Source organism: Lynx canadensis, chromosome A3, assembly GCF_007474595.2.
Source record: "Lynx canadensis isolate LIC74 chromosome A3, mLynCan4.pri.v2, whole genome shotgun sequence".
NCBI lineage: Eukaryota > Metazoa > Chordata > Mammalia > Carnivora > Felidae > Lynx > Lynx canadensis.
Genome location: NC_044305.1, coordinates 127,377,497 through 127,400,213, shown reverse-complemented (window position 1 = coordinate 127,400,213; position 22,717 = coordinate 127,377,497). Strand labels below are relative to the sequence as shown.

The following is a 22,717-nucleotide window of genomic DNA, read 5'->3' as shown; positions in this document are numbered from 1 at the left end:
TTCAGATTCAGTTGGTACCCATGTTTTAAAAATGTATGGTGTCTTCAGATGTCAAAGAGAAACATCTTGCAAAATTGGTGATTGAAAAGGTCTGCTGATATTCAACCTATCAGCCACCTCCTAAAGCACTTGCTGAGTGAATAGGAACTCTGAATTACGGGTTTTTTCTATTTTTAACACAAAGATTGACCTTTTGTCAAAGGTACACACACGTGCATATGCCCACCAATAACATTATTGATGGAAATGAGTCCTTATTGTCAGTGGTAGCCGGTGAATCTCTCGGTGATGTTTCTTCCGAGAATCACATTCTAAAATTCTAATCATTGTCAATTATTTCATTGCCATTGAGAAGAATAGTTACATCAGGCTGGGCTGCTCTAGTCTAACAATAAAGCTGTTAAAAAAAAAAACAAAACCTGTGATTTACACAGGCAATTTCAGAAACCAATACTTTGAGGGGCCCTGGAACAAGCCTATCCAGGCCATTCCCCAGGGAATGATTTAAACCCCTGTTCTGGACTTGCTATTGTGGAAGGTATGAAAATGTATCATGTGCACTGTGACCTTGAATACATTGTCAAGAAATCGCTGAATTCCAAGTGCCTAGAATTTTTAATGGAAAAATACCCTCTATCAATGAAGACAGTGAAGCAGTATTCATTTTGTTTACAGGGGATCTATTTATCCTCCTCGGGCTCAATTTGCTAGTAATTATGGATATTAACAGCCAGGATTCTGGTGTCACTGGGGTCAGGTGGAGGCTTTGCCATGGAGGACTGTGATGTTTACTGAGAGCAGAATGCCTAACATTCCACCGTGTGGATGGAGAGGAAGGTGGCTGAGTGCTATGCTTGTCAGGAAGGAACATCTTTGGTGAACATACCCCAGGGCACAAACCAGGCTGTCAAATCAAAGTGTTCTTATCTTTGTAAATCAGCCAACAACACACTCTGTCTTCACAAGCATCGGGAACACACATACCTTCTCTTAACAACCTATTCAGGACTGTATGGAAAATCTGACAGAGAATCAAACAAATCAACTGAAGATAATGTGAGTAGAAGACACAATTTATTTGGAGATGTCTTTGGCTTTGAAGGAAGCTCTGGCCTTTCATCAATAGGATATATTTCTATCTCTGCACCTCGCCAGCTGTTGTATAAACAGTGAAGAAAGGTACAGCACAAAGATTTGCCCAAACCATAGATTAAATCCATAGCTCTTCTTTTCCACCACGTCCTTACTTCTCTGCCCCTCGCCCCTTCAGGATAAACGAAGATACACAGCTAATTATCTATGATTAACATTTGGGGATATAAAGCAGTAATGATTTACAGCAGAATGCTAACTGCTTACAGAAACCCCATAAAATTGCAAAGATCCATTGGAAAATGTGTGTAACTGGGCTGACATATTTATTTGTAGAGGAACATCAGTTGTCCTGCACCAGAGCCCAGAGCCCTCTCCTATGGAATTTCCGATGAGGTCCTGTATAAAGCAGGAAGGGTTGAAGCTTGAAGGCTCATCTACTTCAGCTCCATGCAGTGGGACCCCTGTGATGTCACAGGAGGAGGGAACTCAGAGGACAGAGATTTTTGAGCCTTAGTTCCTATTGTCACTTTCGCCACTCACTGCATATGAGACCTCAGGGCCAATCAGTTCATCTTTCTGGTTCTCAGGTTACTTCTTGGTAAAAGGAAGGACATTGACAAGAGCCCTGTCCCCTCTCTAACTGGTCTTGTTGGGATTAGGACCTGTAGACCCGCAGAAGGATGTTGACAAAGATAAAAAGCATTTAAAAAGCAAAAGTGCTAGAGATTTCATGAATTTAATGACCGGATTTCTATGTTGGCATAAATAAATTGCTTTCCAGGTCTGCTCTGTTGGTTTTTGTTTGTTTGCTTCGCTTTTAAAGTGACCAGGAACATCTCCTATCTTCCCCCCTTTCCTCTCCCCAAATTATCTAGCCTCTTCTGAACAGCCTTAGCAGAAGTGAGGATGTTAGCAGAGATGGAGATGTGAAACAAGACCTCAGTAGTGGCAGGGGGTGGCCTGCATCAGCAAAATCGTCACAGATGAGCAGCTAATCTGACATCCCTCCTCGTTTTGAAAAGTAGGAGACCATAGTCCCAATAGAGCAAAATATTCAGAGCCTTTCTGAGAGTATAATGGTTCAGAGGCTTTAGAATTGCCTTCCCAACTACCCCCACCCCCACCCCACCCCATGACCACTGTTATCGTTCTCGGTATGCTCTTAAAGGTGGGTTTGTCTTCTAAGAAAATCATTTCTCGGTTACCGCCTGCCAAGAAACTTTTCTTCAGCTCAGCCTTAGACTTCCTGTATTTTCTCTTTTGGCTGGCCCGTCACCTGCTCTCCATTCTTCCAGGTAGGTTTCTGTATGACCTGTACTATTACTGTCTATCCAGTGCGTCTGCATCTTCTCTCCTCAGGAAAATTATAATAGTTTGTTTTTTTTTTTTTAACGTTTATTTATTTTTGGGACAGAGAGAGACAGAGCATGAACGGGGGAGGGGCAGAGAGAGAGGGAGACACAGAATCGGAAACAGGCTCCAGGCTCTGAGCCATCAGCCCAGAGCCCGAAGCGGGGCTCGAACTCACGGACCGCGGGATCGTGACCTGAGCTGAAGTCGGACGCTTAACCGACTGAGCCACCAAGGCGCCCCAAAATTATAATAGTTTTTGAAGAAGCGGGCATGTTCTCCCAATGTTCCTATATTTATATGCCCTATGTCATCCCTCCACGCCTCTCTGCCTCCTAAGATCTCATCCCCACTCCTCTTGTTCCTCCTGACGCAGGAGATGCTCCGCATATAATTAGTGAATTAGCATCAATAAAAAAAAAAATCAAAGTTCCTAAGCTTAGACTTCAGGCCCAGCTCTCTGCTGGACACCGGATATGCAGTGATAGAAGCATAAGATACCATCCAAATCTTCTCTGCAGGGAAGTTCTTCATGCTGAAGTGAAATGAAAGCAAAGACACCTAGTTATGTAAGAAGGAATTGGAGGGCACCGGAACAAGTAAATACGTCAGTCAATACAAAAGATCTATTTAAATTACGCACACACGCGTGCGTGCACACACATATGTGCACGCGTGCGGGCGCACACACACACACACACACACACACTATTGAGAGTTTAAAATGTAAGGAAAAACACCACCACCACACATGGCAAATGGGGAGTGCATAGCAGATGTCGAAGCAAAACATAAAAGGCACAAGGGTGGAGGGAGGGTGATCGGATATGCTGTGACAAGATTATTGAATTCTTTATGAAATGAAGAAGACATTTTGAAGACAGATTGCAGTAACTTAAAGATGTATATTATAATCTCTACAATAAGCCCTAAGAGGCAGAACTAAAAAGCCAACAGAAAAGATAAATGAGAGTACCGAAATTATTCTATTTCATCAATCATGTTTCAAAAGATTCCGAGAAAAACAAAGAGCAAATACAACAAATAGAAATCAACATCAAGACAGGCTCAAGTACAAACATTAATTAAATGTAAATGGGCTGCTGACCCCAATGAAAAGGTAGATATTATCAGCATGGATGGACAGCTAGAGCCAACTAGCTTTTGTTGTTGACAAGAAGCACACTGTGAAGGTGAAGGCACAGATCAGATGGGGAAACATACGCCATACAGACCATAAGCATAAAAAAGCCGTTACGGTCAAAATATAAAATGCTTGAAGATACACTTAACAAAAGATATGCAAGAGCTCTAGTAACTATAAAATCCTGCTGAGTGAAATTAAAGAATATCTAAACAAATGGAAAGATATACCATACTCCTAGGTAAGAGAATCAATATCATCTAGATGTCAATTCACCTCAAATTGATCTATGGATTTAATACCATAATAGTCAGGGGCGCCTGGGTAGCTCAGTCGGTTAAGCGTCCCACGCTGACCAAGCATCCCACATGGCTCGGGTCATTATCTCTTGGTTCGTGAGTTCGAGCCCCGTGTCCAGCTCTGTGCTGACAGCTCAGAGCCTGGAGCCTGCTTTGGATTCTGTGTCTCCCTCTCTCTCTCTGCCCCTCCTCTGCTCATGCTCTGTCTCTGTCTCTCTCTCTCTCTCTCGCTCTCAAAAGTAAATAAACATTAAAAAAATTAATATCATTATAATCAGTATCTCAGCAAGATTATTTTGTAAGAATTGAAAACTTAATTTAAAATTTATTTAGAAAAGTAAGGGAGCTAGAGTAGTCAAGGCAATCTTGAAAAAGAACAACAAACCTGAAGGACTTACTCTTCTTGACTTTGAGACTTATTATTTGTTATATTTGGGTATTAATTAGTGAAAAAGATCAGTAAAGCAATAAGAAAGAAGAGAAGGCCCAAACATTACAGTTAACTGATTTCTGATAAGGGCATTCAAGCAATCTACTTGTGCTAGAAAAAGCTGATAACACACGAAAAAAAATAAACCTCTCTCACAAAATACACACAAATTAGTTCAAGACTGGCGCCTGACCTAATTTAAAGCTTAAGTTTCTAGAACTTCCAGAAGGAAGCAGTAGAATATCTTTAGGCCCATTGGGTAGGCCATGATTTCTTAAAAAGGATATAGCGTGTCCTTCATACAAAAGAAAACAATCTTCAATCACACTTCATCAAAATTTAAAACTTCTGTTCACACAAAGTCAAGAAAATAAAGAAACGAGGCCCTGAATGAGTGAAAACATTTGCAAGCTATTAACTCCCAGATGACAGGTATCCAGATGTAAGGAAATCCCACAGTTTATTGATACAAAGAAAAAGAAACTCATTAAAAATGGGAAGAAGACCTAAGTGGTCAATATGGTCTAAAAACGCTAAGCAAATATCCCATAAGCACGTGAAAAAGGTTCAACATTATCAGTTACCATGGAAATGCAAATTAGAACCACAAGTGAGAAAACATCCCACAACCACTAGACTAGCTAAAAGGAAAAGGTTGAGGATACTAAGTGTTGGGGAAGGTGTGGAACGTCTGAAGACTAAGCTGCTGGCAAGAATGGAAATGAGTACCTCCCATTAGGAAAACTATCTGACACTGTCTTGAAAAGTTGCATAGAACTGACCCGGCAAATCTACTCTTAGGTATGGTAATACAAGAGAAATGATGCCCACGAAGATTCTACAAGAACGTTCACAGCATGTTTAGTCATAGTAGCCCAAATCTGGAAGCAGTCTAGGTGTTCATCAACAGGGAATGAACACACAGACTCTCCTACAACAAGAGTATTCAGCAAAAAGGGGGAACGAATTAGCATCACGTAATAACATGGTTGGATAGCAAAAATATTATGTTGAAGGAGAAGAAGATACAAAAAAGCATAGATTGTATAATTCCATTTATATGAAGTTCAAGACCTTATAGATTAGGTAAATTAATCTTCGAGATAGAAATCAGATCTGACCGGTAGTTGTTTCTGGGTGTTTGTCAGGGGCAGGGGATTGTCAGAGAAGAGGCATACTGGAACTCTCTGGAGTGAAACATCCTGTCTTGACAGAGTGTGGTATTTGTCAAAATTGACTGAAATATACACTTAAGACTTGTGCATTTCAGTGCATATAAATTATGCCTCAATAAAAATAAATGTTAAACAGTGGAACAGTCGGGCAAAGAAGAGAAGTTATCTATTCTGAGCAGATGGAATGGCTTCAGAATTAACCAGAAGCAAGAAATCAGATTTTCCAAAAGATGCTTGTTATTATTATTATTATTATTATTATTGTAACAGCTTTATCGTGATATAATTTACTCATCCCAAGTATACATTTCAGTGATGTTTAGTATATTGCCATTGTTGTACGACCACTGACATCATTAATTTTAAAACATTTTCTTTATTCCTCAAGAAACTTTGAACCCATTAGCAATTCCCCATTTCTTCCCAACACCCCCAGGTCCAGACAACCACTAATGAACTTTTTATCTCTGTAGATTTGCCTAATCTAGACATCCCACATAAATGGAATTATACAATATGTGCTCTTTTGTAACTGTTTTTTTTTCTAACTTAGCATAATTATTTCAATATATCCATCTATCAGTACTTTACTTTTTATTGCTTAAGAATATTTAAGTGAATGGACACATCACACTTTATTCGCCCATTCATGATTTGATGAGTACTTGGGTTGTTTCCACTTTTTGGCTATTATAAATAATGTTACTATGAATATTTATGTACAAATTTCTGTGTGGATACATTTCTCTTGGGTATATACCTAGGAGTGGAATCATTGGGTGACAGGGTAACTTTATGTTTAGTGTCTGAGGAAATGCTAAACTGTTTTCCAAGCCATCTGTACCATTTTCCATTCACACCAGCAGTGTATGAGGGTTCCAATTTTTTCACAGCCTCACCAACACTTTTATTTATTTTGAGAGAGACAGAGAGAGTGCAAGTGGGGAAGGTGCAGAAAGAGAGGGAGAATCTCAAACAAACTTCACAGCTCAATGCTGGGCTCTAATTCATGAAATTGTGAAATCGTGACCTGAGCTGAAATCTAGAGTCAGAAGCTCAACCAACTGAGCCACCCAGGCGCCCCACTCATCAACACTTTCTACTCTCTCTCTGGTGAAGTGCTATCTCGTGGTTTTGATTTGCGTTTCCCTCTTGGCTAGTGAATGTTTTTTTTTTCCTGTGCTTATTTGTCATTTGTTTATCTTTGGAGAAACACGACTCAATCCCCATGGAATATTTTGATAGATCAAGTTGTTTACTGAAACAGAGTGTCTTTGAAGCAAGGTGACCTTGCATAGATTTTAGTCTACCTGAACTTTGACCTGTCTTAGAGACCTTCCACTCCAAGGCAGATACTGTATGAAGGACTGAAGAAGTGTGTCATTCGAGAGTCATAGGTGTGATTAACGGCTAACTCTCTACTGCCTATGTGGCAAGGGAAAAACAGGGCAACGAGAACTAAAAGGAGTTTTCTGTGACCAGTTCTGGAGACCTCAGCTCTGGATCTTGGAAAGGTTGCTTGGTTACATCCCCTGTCCCAAACCCTAGGGTGAGTTAATGCCTCATTTGGATGCATTAGTTAAATGTGGTTCCCAAACTGGTTAATCATCAGAACCACCTGGGAGATGTGGGCAAAAGCAGATCCCTGGAACTAGGCCACTGAATCAGAATTTTGGGAGACTTTCAGACAACTATGTAAAAACCGTATCTACCAGATGTTTCTAATGATCATTTCAGTCCGGGAATCACTGGAACGATTTCACTGAAAGTCTAATGTCTGCTGCCCACTTTGGGTGCCATTAACGAGTGGATTCAATTGAACAATCATCAACAGACCTTCAGGCATACGTCTTCTGTACAGTGTCTCCCAAACCATCACTCATGCAAGATTAGGTTGCATTTTACTCCCCCTCTGTCTCCCAGCCTTCAAAGAAGAAATGGAAATATGACAGTAGAGACGGAAAAGGGAAAAAAAAAAGTAGTGGGTTGAAAAATAAAACAATAAAAAAGATGTTAAGTGGTTGTGTAGAAATGTGAGCAAAGGGTATAGAACTCACTGCAAAGGTCAGACAAGAATTTAAATTAAATCTACACAACTAGAAAACCTTGGGACAGATGTGTCTAATTTTGTATTATATTTTGACCCAGCTTAATTATATCTATTTGACCCAGTTCAATTATATTCCATCACTGACTTCAAAAAGGATATTCAACACTCAAAGTAGAGGTGCCAAATTCATTTAAGCTGTTGCTACATGCTGTTTGGCCTTCCTTCCTCCCTCCCCTTCTTTCTCCTTAACTCTTTGCAATCCAGCCTCTATACTCAAAGGAATAACTCTCGAATCTGTTTTTCCAGGTGCCACTAGTAGTGGGGTAGTCATGCCCAACTTGCCATTCCCTTTCCAAGCCTTATCCATCCTGACTACTCTGCAACATGTGAATCCACTTACGTTCCCTCCTTCTTTACTGTCTGTGATCTCCTGACTGCCTCAATCTAACGTGTTCTATTCCGTTCCTTCACAGGGCCAGCATCTGTTACTGAGGCTTTGTTTGGCGATCAGTGTTCCATGGGGCTAAGTGCTGGGTTGCAAACCTGAGCGGTAGGGTCCAGGCCTAGTTTGGTCTCGGCTTAGTGAGATGTTCTCCTTCCTTAATAGTGTAATCTCTTTTTCCTCTTTTCCAGGAAAAGTCCTCCAACTTAATCAACCTCCCTTGAAGCATGAGCACACCTAACATTCCTGCCTGCCGTGCTCTTGTCTGCTTTCTAGTTTTCCCTCAGGGAGTTCAGCTATTCTTTTTTGGTTTTGTTTTTTAATCTTGTTTTAATGTTTATTTATTTTGAAGGAGACAGACGGAGTATGAGCAGGGGAGGGGCAGAGATAGAGGGAGACACAGAATCTTAAGTGGGCTCCAGGCTCCGAGCCATCAGCACAGAGCCCGATGCAGGGCTGGAAATCAGGAGCTGTGAGATCATGACCTGAGATGAAGTCAGACGCTCAACCGACTGAGCAACCCAGCTCCCCTCAGCTATGCGTTTTGAGGACAAACCCAATTACAGACCCGATTACGGACTGTTAGCCCTGAGCTTCTGCAACCGCTGTGGTCTAGCCCAAGCCAGCCTTCCCTTTCTGCCCGCATTTCCTTTCAGCAAGCACGTGCTATTCTCTCTAAATTGGGCTTCTTGTTCTTCAAACATGCCCTTTCCATTCCTATCCCCATTTCCACTGTTGGAAAACTCTTCTCCCTGTATGCCTATAGAAAAATCACTCATTCTTTAAAACCCATTCCAAAGGCCACCTTTTGCTGGAAGACTTCTCCAGTTCCTTCCGTAGTCTTCCGTTTCCTGAAACCAGATGCATTCTTTTTCTTCTTCTTTACTCCCAGGGTGTGGTGTGCCCTTAAGCCCCTTATTTTATCTTGTCTTGAACTCTGGGCTGATATTATCTGCAAAGTAGCCTCAGACTCCATTAGGCAATGACTGTCCTTGTTTAGCTCTGTCTCTCTGACATTGTCTGCCTTACATGGATGCTTGTACCCATATTCCACATACCACTACTGAGTTGAGCTGAAATCTACAGACTTAAAGAAAAATCATGACCACAGCTGACCTTTCCTACCCTTCTGGCCCATCATCATTCTGTTTTGAAAATCACCGTTAGGAAATAGGGTTTTCAGGATTAAGAAAAAAGTATTTTTTCCATGAGATGTCTTGGTTCGCAGAGAAATAAGATGTCCTTCCCTAGTCAGAAATGGAGGTTGCTTGTGATAAGCACTTAAGGAGGATAAAAGCCAGAAACCTGTGTTCACGTTCCCATCTTCATAGTGAAGTCATCTTCACTATTGACTTCTGTCCAGTTATTTATCTTTTTAGAGTCTCAGTGAAATAATGTTAACCTTCTCCTTGGGATTGATGAGGAAATAAATAGTTTATATATTTTCTATAAATTGATAGTTTTATATTTTCCTTAAATACTATTGCTCTAGTCCTAATGAGCCACAAGGCATGAGAACCTATTCTACATGTTCCTTGTTGAAGAAATTATTAACATATCTACAAATTGAGTTTCAGTACCATAAGCCACTATCAAAATTCAGGATGTTTAAATGTTTTTGTTTTTGTTTTTGTTTTTGTTTTAGCCACCATGACCTTTTTAAAAATAAGAAAAAGCTAAGGAACTATTCAAACTACAAGACTGAGCAGACCAGACTACTAGGTCATAAGAAAGAAGGAGAGCAGTCCCTCTGCTATAGCCAGGGGCTGGGGATCCCCTGAGGAATAACCTCAGAACTCTGGTACTCCAGAGAACACCCTTTGAAAACCAGTGTTTTAAATCCCTGAAGATTTTTATTTTATCACTTGGAAGGCTTTTAAAATTAGACTTGACAAGGAACTCAATACTACTCTTTATAAAAGCACAGAAAGCCAAGAATCCAAAAACAGGTAAATAGACAAATGGGGGCCACTGAACCTGGTAGGCAATTATAAGCAGCATGTGCAGATGTGTGTAGAATTTAGAGCTTCAAAAAAAAAGTGCAGACATTTGACTACCTTAGGTGTTCATATGCCCCCCAAGTTTTGAGTGAATGGGGTATTTTACCTCCACGTCTGTTTTGGACTTCGTACATGCTAGTTGCAACAGTGTAAAATGCGTGTGACAAGAAGTGGAAGGAATCAACTAAACACGCAAGTAGTAATATGAGGGGGTAGGATAAGAGGTGATTTATCTTGTAAAATTCGTTAAAGTGACTAATAAATTTTCATTTTAACAACAATAGTAACAACAACAAAGATATGTATATGGGAGTTGTGAAAGTTACACCAGTAAAAAAGCCCATTCCTTTCAATGTGTCAAATCACTCTATTGTTGAGTTCCCACCTACACCGCTGGCCACCTATGCCACCTCACCAAACCTAGCCAAACACAAGCCAACCCAACTAAACCAACTCAACCCAACTCAACCAGTCCAACCAACCCCAGCCCAACCCAATCAAAACCAACCAAACCATCCAAGCAACGATACCAGCAAAATGAGTTAAATCAGAAGTGAGATATCTTCATGGAATATAATCTAGATTCAACACTTTTTTTAGGACCCATGAGTTTTGGGAGTACTTTTCCTTTCCAAGTAGTTATTTTAGACTCACGAAAGATTCAGAAAAGGCATATCTAGGGAGCAGTCATCTTTTGCTTTACTGTATCTTGAAAGGGTCTTCTAACATTTACTTAGAAAATCTCTGTTAGCAAGTTTAATATATATGCCATGAAATTCTGACTTATTTTTTGATATAAGTAGATACTTGAAAACTTAAAGTTTAAAGCAGATTAAAGTTTGCAACAAACAGTGAACACTGGGAATAGGAACATTTAATGTTCTTGCTATTGTAGAATTGTGATTTAGAAAAGGGGGAATACAGGAGTGAAGGTGGAACCATAAGCTTAGTTGATAAAACATGAATGTGTCACTCATTTGAAAATATATTCAACCAAGAAAATAAACAAGATAAGAATAATAACCTCCATGTTTATTCAGTCATAATGCACAAGCCACTTTACTTTAGAAAAAAAAAATAAATTTTTCATAAAAGAAACATAACCTTCAAATTAAAGAGGGGTATCTCAAAATTTTGAAATAGTTTTGTGCAATCAAATAACATAAAAAACAGAGATGACTCAAAAATAATCTGTAAGCCTATTTTCTAGTTTTATAATTTTTTTGTGTCTAGTGATATTTGTTATATTAATCTACATAAATTAGTATACATACTATTTTTCTTTAGAATATGACATAGCATTTCATAAAAATTATTAAGAAAAATACATGATGATGACTGATGCTAGCTGATGAAAGCTGACTGGTTGTAAAATCCAAGAAAACCCTACATACATTACAAATTTTTCCTATTAGGTTTCTTAAAAAAATAACAGGAAAAGAAAGAAATAAAATGATCTTTGAAGACTCAGAAAGAACGAACGGTAACATTTGGATTTAAGTATCATATAAAATCTTTATGTTATAACTTCTCTATCAACAAGCTATTAAGAAAGTAAAAGGTTCCCGTCATTATCATTTGATTTTTGGAACTTACTTTCAAAATCCAGGAAAAAATGTGGATAGTTTTCAATTTCTCTGGTAAGGACTTTGAGCAGGTTTCCCATCCCAGCAAACCTAGGAGAGGCAATACAAAACCAAATACCATTAAAAGGATGAAAAATAGACTTTTTTTTTTTAAGAAAAAAAAAACAGACTTCTTAAAGGGTTGGACATATTTTACTAATTTGTGTACATCACTCTGGAATTCCAATAACTGCATCTGATATAAAATATTTCCACACCAGGTGACTAGTAACTTAGCAACTCCTTCCTGAATCAGGGTAGGATAAACATCTGTGAGGTCCTGGCTCTCCAGAAGTTAGGGATATCCAGTGTAAAACATATAAAGTACGACAGTGAGAAGAACGTCACAAGCTGTCTCTGAAGAATACACTTGTATCTTGGGTCTCATTCATGATAATGACAATTAACCAAAGAACACTCTATTCTAAGAATCAGGTACTTTAGTTATAGGAGGGAGGGCTTAGGTGTATTTATGGGTTTCCCTTTGCCCTTCACCAAGTCCTTGAATCTTTACAGTTAATACTTGAGCTTTGCTTTGTTTCCTTTCCACTGATGTGAGAACATACCATGTTAATGGACAAGCACAACAAGAGCATTATTAAAATATCTTTCCAGAAAGGTCAGTTTCTTAAAATTTCTGGAGAAAGGAGTTTAGAAAACACAGATTTACAGCTCCGGAGACCCCTCATGGCCTGTGGAGGAGGCCAGATTTCCCAGAGGTGCAACTAGCTGGAAAGTCAGAAGCTCTCATAATTTGACATTTCAGTGGTAACAAGATTGGGTACTTCATGAAGTGTAAACATGAAAAGGTATTCATATTAATCCAAAAAGTTATTTTCAATGAAATTATAGCATAATTGCATGGGTGAATCAAACCAGCAGAGAAATACGAATTTGACACATATTTGCAATCCCAACTTAAAAAAAGAAAGAATAGGGAAATAGTTATTATTGAGGTAGAACACAAAATTTCTACTTCTCTCAGCTCTAGACGTTAAACTATTTTCTTCAGGAGGCCACTGGTCCATTCAATCATTCGGCACCTACTCACGGAGCCACAGTTTGATGCTGGATGCTGTGCTCTTTGGAAGGCATTTCTCTAACTCACGACTCAGACACCTCAGTTTGTAAAGGATCAACTTGAAAAATCATTGGACCAGTAAAAGAAAACCGCAAGGCTGCAGTTTTCTCTGCACAGGGCTTCCAACAGTGTTTATGCTGACACAGGAATTCCTAAAAATACACCACTGTTAAGAAAGATGTGATGAGAGGAGAATGCTTTGTGTGAGACAGTATGCAGCCAGAAGTTCCCTTGGATGCAGAAGGTGGTAGTCTAGTCCCCATAATCCTCCCATGAAAAAACACCTGCACACATCATCCACAGTATAGGTCACTAATGTGGAGCTAGAAACGAGACTGGGGAAGCCTGATTTCCATCCTAGTTCTGTTACCCAGGGCAAGCTGCCTTACTTCTCCAAACCTCAGTTTTCTCATCCGTAAAATGAGTTTTTGAGATTTATCGATTTCAGGGCACTTAGGTGGCTCAGTTGGTTAAGCCTCCAACTCTTGATCTTGGCTCAGGTCATGATCTCAGAGTCATGAGACCCCACATAGGGTTTACCATTGAGTATGGAGCCTGCTTGGGATTCTCTCTCTCCCTCTCTCTCTGTCCCTCCCCCACTCATCCTCCCTCTCCCTCTCTCTCTCTCTCTCTCTCTCTTTCTCTGTCTCTCTCTCAAAATAAAATAAAATAAGTGAAATGTTATCTATTTCATTGAGTCTTGAGGATTAATGAGATAGAAATATAAAATGCTTAGCACATCACGTACAGGAAGTGCTCAAGAAATGTTATGTACTACCAGTGTTAATAATGATGATGATGATACCACCATAATCATTATGATGATTACAACAGCCTTCAAATACTTATTTAGGATTATCCTGTGGAAGGTGGATTAATAGGTTGCATGCAGCTCTAGGGAAGAGAGCTGGGTCACTGAAGAAATAATTGAAGAAGATCTTCATTCAGAGTCATGAAAAACAAAACATTAGAGTTGTCTGAGTATTGAGGGCTTTGCCTTGTGAAATAGTGAAGTTCCTGTAACTGGTGTTGTTTAAGTAGAAATGTGTTCTACTAGCCTGCAAAAATATTGCAAAAATGAATTATGTGTTGGGCAGAAGGCTGGACAAGATACTTCTTAGACTTTTCCCATCTCGTGGTATATGAATATCTGGGCATGCACATACACGTGGGTGCACACACATACACACGCGTGTATGCACACACTGGGAAGCAAACACCATGCTTTGCTCTTCCAAAAAGAATCTTCCTTATTCTTCCTGTCATTTTTCTCTTCCTCCCATGCACATTTTTTTTTAAGATACCTTTGAGCAAAAGCCCTGTATGAGGTAGATCCTGGCAAATTCAGAAGCTCAGAACTGGTATAGTCCATCCCTACTGCTGAGCAACATTCACAAACCCTCCTGGGGTCTCTTGGAAAGAATCTGTTTCCAGCTTAATGAACAGTTCCACTTCAGACCTGGAGACACTTCTGGTAGTAAGATGATTCTACAGTTTAATAGCAGTCCCAGCTTCCACATAAAATGCTCTAATGGAAGTTAAATATTCTTGATTTTCCTGGTTTTGTGCTATTAATGTGTCGCAAGAGACCTGAATGGATTTAGCTGCCTCCTAAAACTCTGTCTTGTGCATGATTCTACTGTCAGACTACCTGGGTGGGAAATATGTCAATCCTTTGAAATTAGCAACAGCCTGAAAGGAACACACGTGGAGATACAATCAAATATCACTTGGCTACAGAATTCTAGATGTTCAAAAGGATAAAAGATGTTATTTAAGCTGGTTGGCTCATGTAGTCAAACATTTTGGAACATGATTCTAACATCAACTGGGGTCAATTAAGGAACTCCCAATATTCTAGATGTTTCATACCCCAAACAGGAAATGTCTACAACAATGACTGTGGAACATTATGTAGTATTAGGGGTCAAGTGCAGTCCTATGGAAGCTGCATTTCAATACACACTCTTTGAATAAGTACAGAACGATTTGAGGATTTCTATTCCTCTTCAAGGTCAACAAGAACTCACAGAAGTGTATGCTGGCTTAAGGTCTACAAAGTGAGTTAACATCACACAGACAGTCACTGAGAAGAGACCACTTGGAAGGGATCCTCACCCATGGGGCTTGCACCACAGCCCCAGCCATGACCTTCACGGCAGTGACTGCTCTTTGCAAAGAGCTCCTCCGTGCATACAAAATCCATTGCTATGCAGCGCGTTACTAATGAGATGGTTTCATTAATACGATGATTATTTTTAATATTTCATCTTGTTCCGTAAAAGAACATAAGATAAGTTATTACACACTATTAGAAAATGCAAATACTTACATAGCACAAGTGGGGAGAAGAAAGAAATAAAAGTGGAACAGGAAGATAAAGAGCAAGTAGTATGTGAGTTATAGGTCATCTGGGCCATAAAGTCTTCATGTTTACTGGAGACAAGTGTTCAATTTGGACCTGAGCTTCTGCGGGCCGGCCGAAGCAAAGGAGAAAAATGTTCTCTTTCAAGATTTGGTGTCCGGAAAATAAAAACAAATGGGTTATGCTAAAGAAGTAGAGCTTCTTGTTCTACTTCTATTTTTTTTTTTTTTTATTAAAAAGAAAAAAGGAAAAACTGATCATAGCTAAGAGACAGTTGAGACGAAGAGAAGTTTCCTATGGCTGAGAATAGACAGAGGAAGTCACGTCTGGGGAGAAGCCAAGTCTCAGGGCTCCCGTGGGTACAGAAGAGGTTTTGCGGCCAAATGGGTGGCAGGCAGGGAAGCGTGGTGGGCAGTACAGGGCTGATGAGAAAGCGCGGACTCTGGTTTCCACGTTGTCTTTGGTTAACTCCATGGCTACAGTTCTAATGTGTCCTGCTGCTGGGTCTGTCCAAGGGATGCCAGCTACTTGTCATTCTCCCCTACAGCGTGGGGACATATGCCAGAGAGAAGAGAGAAACCCAGCAGGTGCTCTGGGTCTTGTAGGAGAGCCATAACCCGAGTCCCTTAAAACAAGAATGATGATTCTGATGATGATTCTTGGTGGTTTCTATGCTGTTTATGTAAGTTCAAGGGATAGGAAAGGTCTCCCCAGTAATATAAGAGGGGAAGGAGAACCCAGTTTGAAGGAGAGAAGTATATCAAAAAACATAGATGCTAAAGTACTTCATAAAATAATAGAAACTGAAGTCACAAAGGAGGATGGTACGAGGGATTCCAGGCATAAAAGAGATGAAGCAATGAGGTCTAGAGCGTTTTTATTACTGAAAATAGAATGTTGTCTGTATTGTGAGGTTTAGACTTACTTTAAACACACACACACACACACACACACACACACACACACACACACACAACTCCTTTAACATCTTCAAAGATCATCTTAAAGTCAAGTCCTCCTGGGACTTGCTATAGCCACAGTGTGCACCTGAGTGTTGTGAGATCTGAATTCATTTCTGCAGGGAGAGTCTGGCAGGGGGGCAGCAAGGGAAGAGTCCAAGGTCTTGGCTATCAGATGAAGAGAAAGGAAAAGGACATACCAGTTGGATAAGTACTTATGAAGGGTTGGGTCCTGCAAATACGCTCTCTGACTCTTTTACTTGGGATGTCTCCTGCTTTTGGAGAATACCATCGGAAGGTGGTTCTCTTTCCATCAGTTTCCACTCTGGATGGCCTTTCGCTCTTAGAGACATGAGTCTTCTTCCACGGCTGGATTTTCTAGGACTGTCCCTTCCCTACCAAAGCAAAGATGTGTGGGTATCTGCTTCACTGGGTCCTTGGCATGTTGGCCTTAGCTATTGGCTGGACCTGTTTTCCCATGGCATTGCAAACTGAGATTTACTGACAAAGAGTAAGACATAGTATTGAGAATCTGAAGCAGAGTAAGTCAAAAGAACAACATGGCCAACGGATGCTCTCAAAAGATATATAGTATAAGGAGTAGATGAAGGAGATGACACAGAAAAAGTTGAAAAAGCTGCACAAACATAAAGAACCATCCAATTCTTCCATTTTTTCCGGAGCAAGTCATTTTGGCTGTGAGACCTGGGGTCCTCATCTGCACGACAGTCCTATAATAGTATCTTCTGTGCAACATTCTTGCAAGGACTAAATAAAATGGGTGTGAAAACATGGCATATAACTGTAAAATGCCATGCAAATATTAGTTACCATTATTCAGCATTACAACTCATGTTATGGCTTAAGATATGCAGAGAATCAAAGAAATGCAATGTCCCCGGACTCAAATAAGGTGCATTTTTCTTCATCCTTCATGTTTGGTCTTGGAAGATTAATCGTTTCTTTCTTTCTTTCTTAAGTTTATTTATTTATTTTGAGAGAGAAAGAGAGCCTGAGAGAGAGAGGGACAGAGAGACAGGGAGAGAGAGAATCCCAGAGAGGGAGAGAAAGAATCCCAAGCAGGCTCCAGGCTGCTGTCTCTGTGAGGCTCAAACTCACAAACTGTGAGATCATGACCTGAGCTGAAATCCAGAGTCAGAGACTTAACCGACTGAGCCACCCAGGTGCCCCAATCCACGTTTCTTCATGCAAAAAGCTTTCACTGTCACCAGACCAAGATGGAAAGGCATTAAAAGCTAGCACTTTAAGATACCTTTCTACATGCTGAACATTGTATTTTAGATAGATTCTTCTTATTTCATCTTCAAAATATACATAGGAGGAAGATATATTTTCTAGAAGTAGAAAATTTAGGAGTATTCAGATTAAATATAGAAACTGATTAAAAAATATATAAACACTTATTAAAAACCCCAAAATTCTCAGAAAACCAATATTTATGTAAGTCTGTAATAATTTGAGGCTGGGGTCTTCTGATAACTCTATAGATCATTACCTATTTCCATCACAAAAATTCCAAGCATACACAAACGCTTTTGAAAGTAGGCATAAGTAGGTCACTCTTTTAGTAAATGCTAGAAAAATCCTTGAAAATTGCAAATGTTAGCCAAATGGTTATGTCTATGACTGTGTCCCATTTCATAAATATAGCAGGAAGTTTAAGGAAAACACGAACATCTAACGACACACCAAAGTGGCTTACGAAACACCTCCACAGACAAGAAATGGAATGCCGAAGGACAAAGGGGTGACACGCAGACTTGCCAGCAGTTTAAAGGAGAGGACGTTAGGATTACTGCCCACTCAGTCCCAGGAGGCTTGGTTCCCTCCAGTGTTAGCCTTCCTCAACACTGATTCTATGATAGTGACCTATCGAAAAAGAAGGAAAAGGCGAACTCCTATTTCCAAGACAAGGGACTCTGACAGCAGTTCGGTGGGAAGTTTCTTTTTCCCCTTTGTTTTTTTAAAATAAAAAAAGCCACCTTTAATAATGACCTGAGGGAAACGGTCAATGACTTGTTAAACGCCCTCAATACACAGGACACGTGGGGGTGAGGTACGCAATAATGGAAGGCGTGGCCTCAGTACGCAGGGGATGCCCATTCTATTGGGCAGGGAGACCGTAACCGACTTAAGAATGTGATCTACCCAGGAAGCATATAACAAATTTCTGATAAGTGGTAGGTGCTCAGAAATGTTAACTGAATGTGAAAGTAACAGTATGTACTTGGTACATCTTAAGAACCAATCAGAGACACTATAGCTTTTCATTACATTATTATACCTAAGAGGGACAAGAACATCCACAGTTTAAAAAAAATTTTTTTTAATGTTTGTTTTTGAAAGAGAGAGAGAGAGAGCACGCGTGACACAGTGCGAGGAAGGGAGGGGGCAGAGGAAGAGGAAGTCACAGAATCTGAAGAGGCTCCAGGCTCTGAGCTGTCAGCACAGAGCCTGACTTGGGGCTCCAACTCACAAAGTGCAAGATCATGACCGGAGCTGAAGTAGGACGCTTAACAGACTGAGCCACCTAGACGCCCCCAAGAAATCCACGTTTCGTTGAGTGCCCACTGTGTGCCTGGCACTATGTTTGAGCTTTTGCACACTTTAGTTCACTCAAACCTCCCAGCAACCCTTCGGCTGGCTGTCATTATCTGTACGTATATTGGAAGAAAAAGAGGCTCGAGCGGTTAAAGCATCTTCCTGAGGACTACAGGAGAGTCAAAGAGAGAGTCTGGGACCCTGAAGTCTATGCTCTTTTCCCCATAGCAGAAGACCTGGAACTTCAGACCCCCAGGAGGTCTCCACCTGGGGACCCTGGGAGGCCACGATCTGTGGAAAGTGCACGCGGGATGGGCTGTTATTGTACACATGCACTTTCTTTTTTTGGAAGAGGGTCTACTGCTTCTGTTCCCTTCCATTCCAAAGTGGCCTGTTCCACACTGGCACCGCTCACTGGTGCAGACAGGGAGGGAACTGAACACCGCAGGGGGTGGAGTCTCCCTGAGAAGCTGGCACAAAAGAAGTGAGCTGCCCCAAGGGCAACCCTTCGGATCTGGACTGGCCCAGAGAAGCTCTCCAGCTGGGGGTGTGTGGGGGAGGGTGGGGGGAAGGGGGTTTAGAGAGGAGAGGAGAACAAAAGTCACAAGCTGGATGGTGACTCAGCAAGTCTTCCCAGTACAGAAGTCTGATTCCTCAAGGTTCTGTTACTGGTGTATAATTTTGAAGTGGGTGCTTTCATACTTTTTCCCCAAATAGTCTCGAAGGAGGAGGGTGTTTCTCCAGTCACTCTAGGTGTGTTAACAGTGCCTGTAGAGATGGCCCTCACGTTCCTGCCAAGGGAGGCTCTCATCTCCCAAGGGTGACAATTTGGGATGTGCACATGGTGTTTTCTACGACTACTTTCTTGGCTCTGAGCACAAAACCACTTCCACGGGACTTAGCTCTAAGCCTGCTCAGTGGAAAACAATGACCGTCTGGAAAAACAGTTCTCTGCTAACACACACACACACACACACACACGTGTATTTTTTTTTTTTTTAATTTGGAACTCTGTTTTTATTTGGAAGAAAAAATATTGGATAATAGTATTAGCTGTATTCCCAGAGTGTAAAATCAAAGAAAACCAATCTGAGCTTGCTTTTAAAAAACGTGGCCGTAGTTTGTGAGGAAATTAATTTGTTTATTATAAGACATAACAAAGGACTCGAGCACAGGGTGCAAGCATTAGTGTGAATGCTGACTGTTCCCTGCATACAGCAGAACTTCAATACCAATCTTCATGAATAGGCACTTGGGAGATTTCTTTAGTAGCTATGACTATCTGAAAAGAGAATTCCTAAGCCAAGACCACCTTGATCAATAAAGAGTAGAAGATGAGAAAAAAAAAAAAATAGATCAAACAGTAGTCCTACACAGTTTTATTTTCTAATGTTTTTCTTCAGGGTCTAAGATGATAAATACCCAATACCTCTATCAGAAGGGATAGGTTCTGTTAGCATTTTAAGTGAGCCAATACCTTCAAGAATCTACAATACTTAGCATCCCTGGTACAAAGATATTAATAAATCAAAGACTTTGATTCTTCATAAGCCAGTATTTGGGGGAATAAGAAGTTCTAGTCGATCTTAATATTTTTCTGCAACATAGCATGTAATCCACAGACCAATCATGAACACAACAATGACATATTTATATAACATCACATCTTTGTCAAAGATGCGTCTGGCCACATTCATCCTCACCATGAGCATGTGTTAAATGTAGAAAAGGTATTATTGGACCCGTTTTACAGATCAGAACTCACGGGTCAGGTATAGAAAGTATCTTTCCCAATGTCTTCCAGTTGGCTTCTGGACTTCCTGATCCATAATCCCAAATGTCTTCACAATACATTCTACATTAGAACCGGGATCATCTTTTTAAAGCTCTTACTTAACAAAAAAGCACTTGCTCAAGGACACACAATACATTTGGGCCAAAGAAGGGTCTAGAATGGAGATGTCCTGCCTCTCAGTCTCACGCTCTGTCTACCCAAACAAAGAGTAAATGGGACATCAAATCCATCAAATCCATTCTTCTTTTTTTTTGTTTTAATTTTTTTAATGTTTGTTTTTGAGAGAGAGAGAGAGACGGAGACAGAGAGCGTGAGCCACTGAGGGGCAGAGAGAGAGAGAGAGGGAGACACAGAATCCGAAGCAGGCTCCAGGATCCAAGCTGTCAGCACAGAGCCTGATGCGGGGCTCGAACTCACAAACTGCAAGATCATGACCTGAGCTGAAGTCGGAAGCCTAACTGACTGAGCCACCCAGTCACCCCTAAATCCATTCTTTAAGACATAAAAAGTACAGCTCAGTGTATTGTTGCCACTGGAGGGTTTCTGTTCCATGCTCATCAGCTCTCACCAGAACATGCTAATCAGCTACCTAACAAGGACACCACCAGATGCTTCATAAAACTGAGCACATCTTTCTGTCTCTACCTTGGTTGTCTTACTTCAGACCCTCAGCAGAGCAGACCCTACCTGCATCCAGAAACAGCTCCCAAACCGATCTTCCCGACGCCAGTCTTGTTACCCTTCCATTCATCTCCACACGACTGGCAGAGCCCTCTTTCTAAACACAAATCTGATTATGTTACTTCCTTGCTTAATATGCTTCCACTGCCCCGCAGTGCCTACAGGGAATAACATGCCCCAGGCACAGAGACACCTGGCCCCTGGCCCCTATCTTCCTCCCCGTCCCGGGACCCTTGACTCCACTCACACCCTGCCCTTCTCTAAAGGAGCCCCGCTCTCTAGTGCCTCAGGGCCCTTGCACATGTTCCTCCTTCTGTTTACAATTACAATGGCAACCAGCATTTCTTAATGCTTTGCAGGCCATAGTGATGACAGCTTCTCATGTATCACCATATCTTAAATTTTACAGCCACACATGAGGGAGGAATTGTTATTATCTCAATTTTTAGAGATAAAGGAATAATCTTAAAGACTTAGAGACTTGCTCAAGACCACAAGGAGCAGAGCGGGGTCTGGCATCCAATTCCGTCTGACCGCTAAGCACTGGTCCTTGGCAAAGGCCTCCCTGGAATTCCCTTTCAAGTACGAGTTTGGAAACCAGAGCCTTCAGGAGTCCCCTCACTTCTCCCGACTCTTTGGCCTGACCTCAGGTAAAGGAAAACCCACCTACTTGAGTGAGCTCTGCCTCTCTCTGCTCACCTAACATGCTGTGATGACCATGTCACGGTGTCCTCCAGCCTGGACTGTGATTCACGCCTGTTCCCTTATCTCTCTTGATGCAAGGTCTTCTGGGGCAGGGCCATGTTTACACCTTACTGTGTCCCCAGCACTTAGCACAGGGCCTGGCCCACGGGTGGCCCTGAAAAAATAAGAAATCCTTAAAACTGCTCTGCCCAGTGGTTCCAAGGCATCAATGAGTCAAGGGCAAAATAAGAAAAACTAAAGTCTGTGTTTTGGGCCACGCAGAAAGCTAAAGCTTTCTAAATTTTACTGGTTGACGAAATTCAAAAATCTAGGAGCTGCTAACCTGGTCAGTTACTTGCTCAGGCTAGGAAGCAGAGCTCCAAGGGGAACCTGCTCTCTGCCCTCAGGCCAGTGCCTCCGGCTGGATCCTGCTACCAGCCTTGCCATAAGTCTTACCAGTTTTCCCAGGAGTCTAACTTCCTAACTGCAGGAGCGCCCTGAGATTTCTCTAAGCAGAACTGAGAAAAGCAGGCCAGTTCTGGCTTTGCGAATGTTTCCGGGGACTGTCCGTCTTTAGGAGGGCTATTAAGACAATGTACCTTCCAGCCTGATCAACAAGGTTCAGAGCTGCAGAAATCATGACAACAATCAGGATGGCAGTCACTGCCAGTGACACCAGAGGCCTGCGGACTCCCCACACCGCCCTGCAAAGCAAACAACCCCTTTGGCTTGCCTTCCGTGAACCACCAGCGGCATCCAGGGAGATGTCCCAGGAGGAGAGTGCAGCTCTGAGAGTCTGCTATTCATACAGCTCACACACCCTTTCTCTGGTAGCCACAGAGCCCTCTCCCGTACGTACTGCTTTCCCACAACTTGATGGCTTTGAATTATAAGCAAAACCGGTTAACCATCAGCCTGTAATGTATCAGATACAAAAGAGGGGGCTTGAAAAAATAACTTCTCAAGTAAAATCAAGGTAC

The 22,717-nt window shown here is 41.2% G+C and overlaps 1 protein-coding gene across 3 annotated transcripts in view; it reads right to left on the bottom strand.

The window, feature by feature from the left end:
- Nucleotides 1-22,717, bottom strand: part of CYRIA (CYFIP related Rac1 interactor A) — a 108,159-nt gene that overhangs the window by 20,379 nt on the left and 65,063 nt on the right. For all 3 annotated transcript variants that reach the window (XM_030311613.2, XM_030311614.1, XM_030311612.1), the window contains one exon: nucleotides 11,582-11,661. In XM_030311613.2, the coding sequence (XP_030167473.1) occupies nucleotides 11,582-11,651 (70 nt within the window). In that variant the 5' untranslated portion in view covers nucleotides 11,652-11,661. The remainder of the gene's footprint in view (nucleotides 1-11,581; nucleotides 11,662-22,717) is intronic.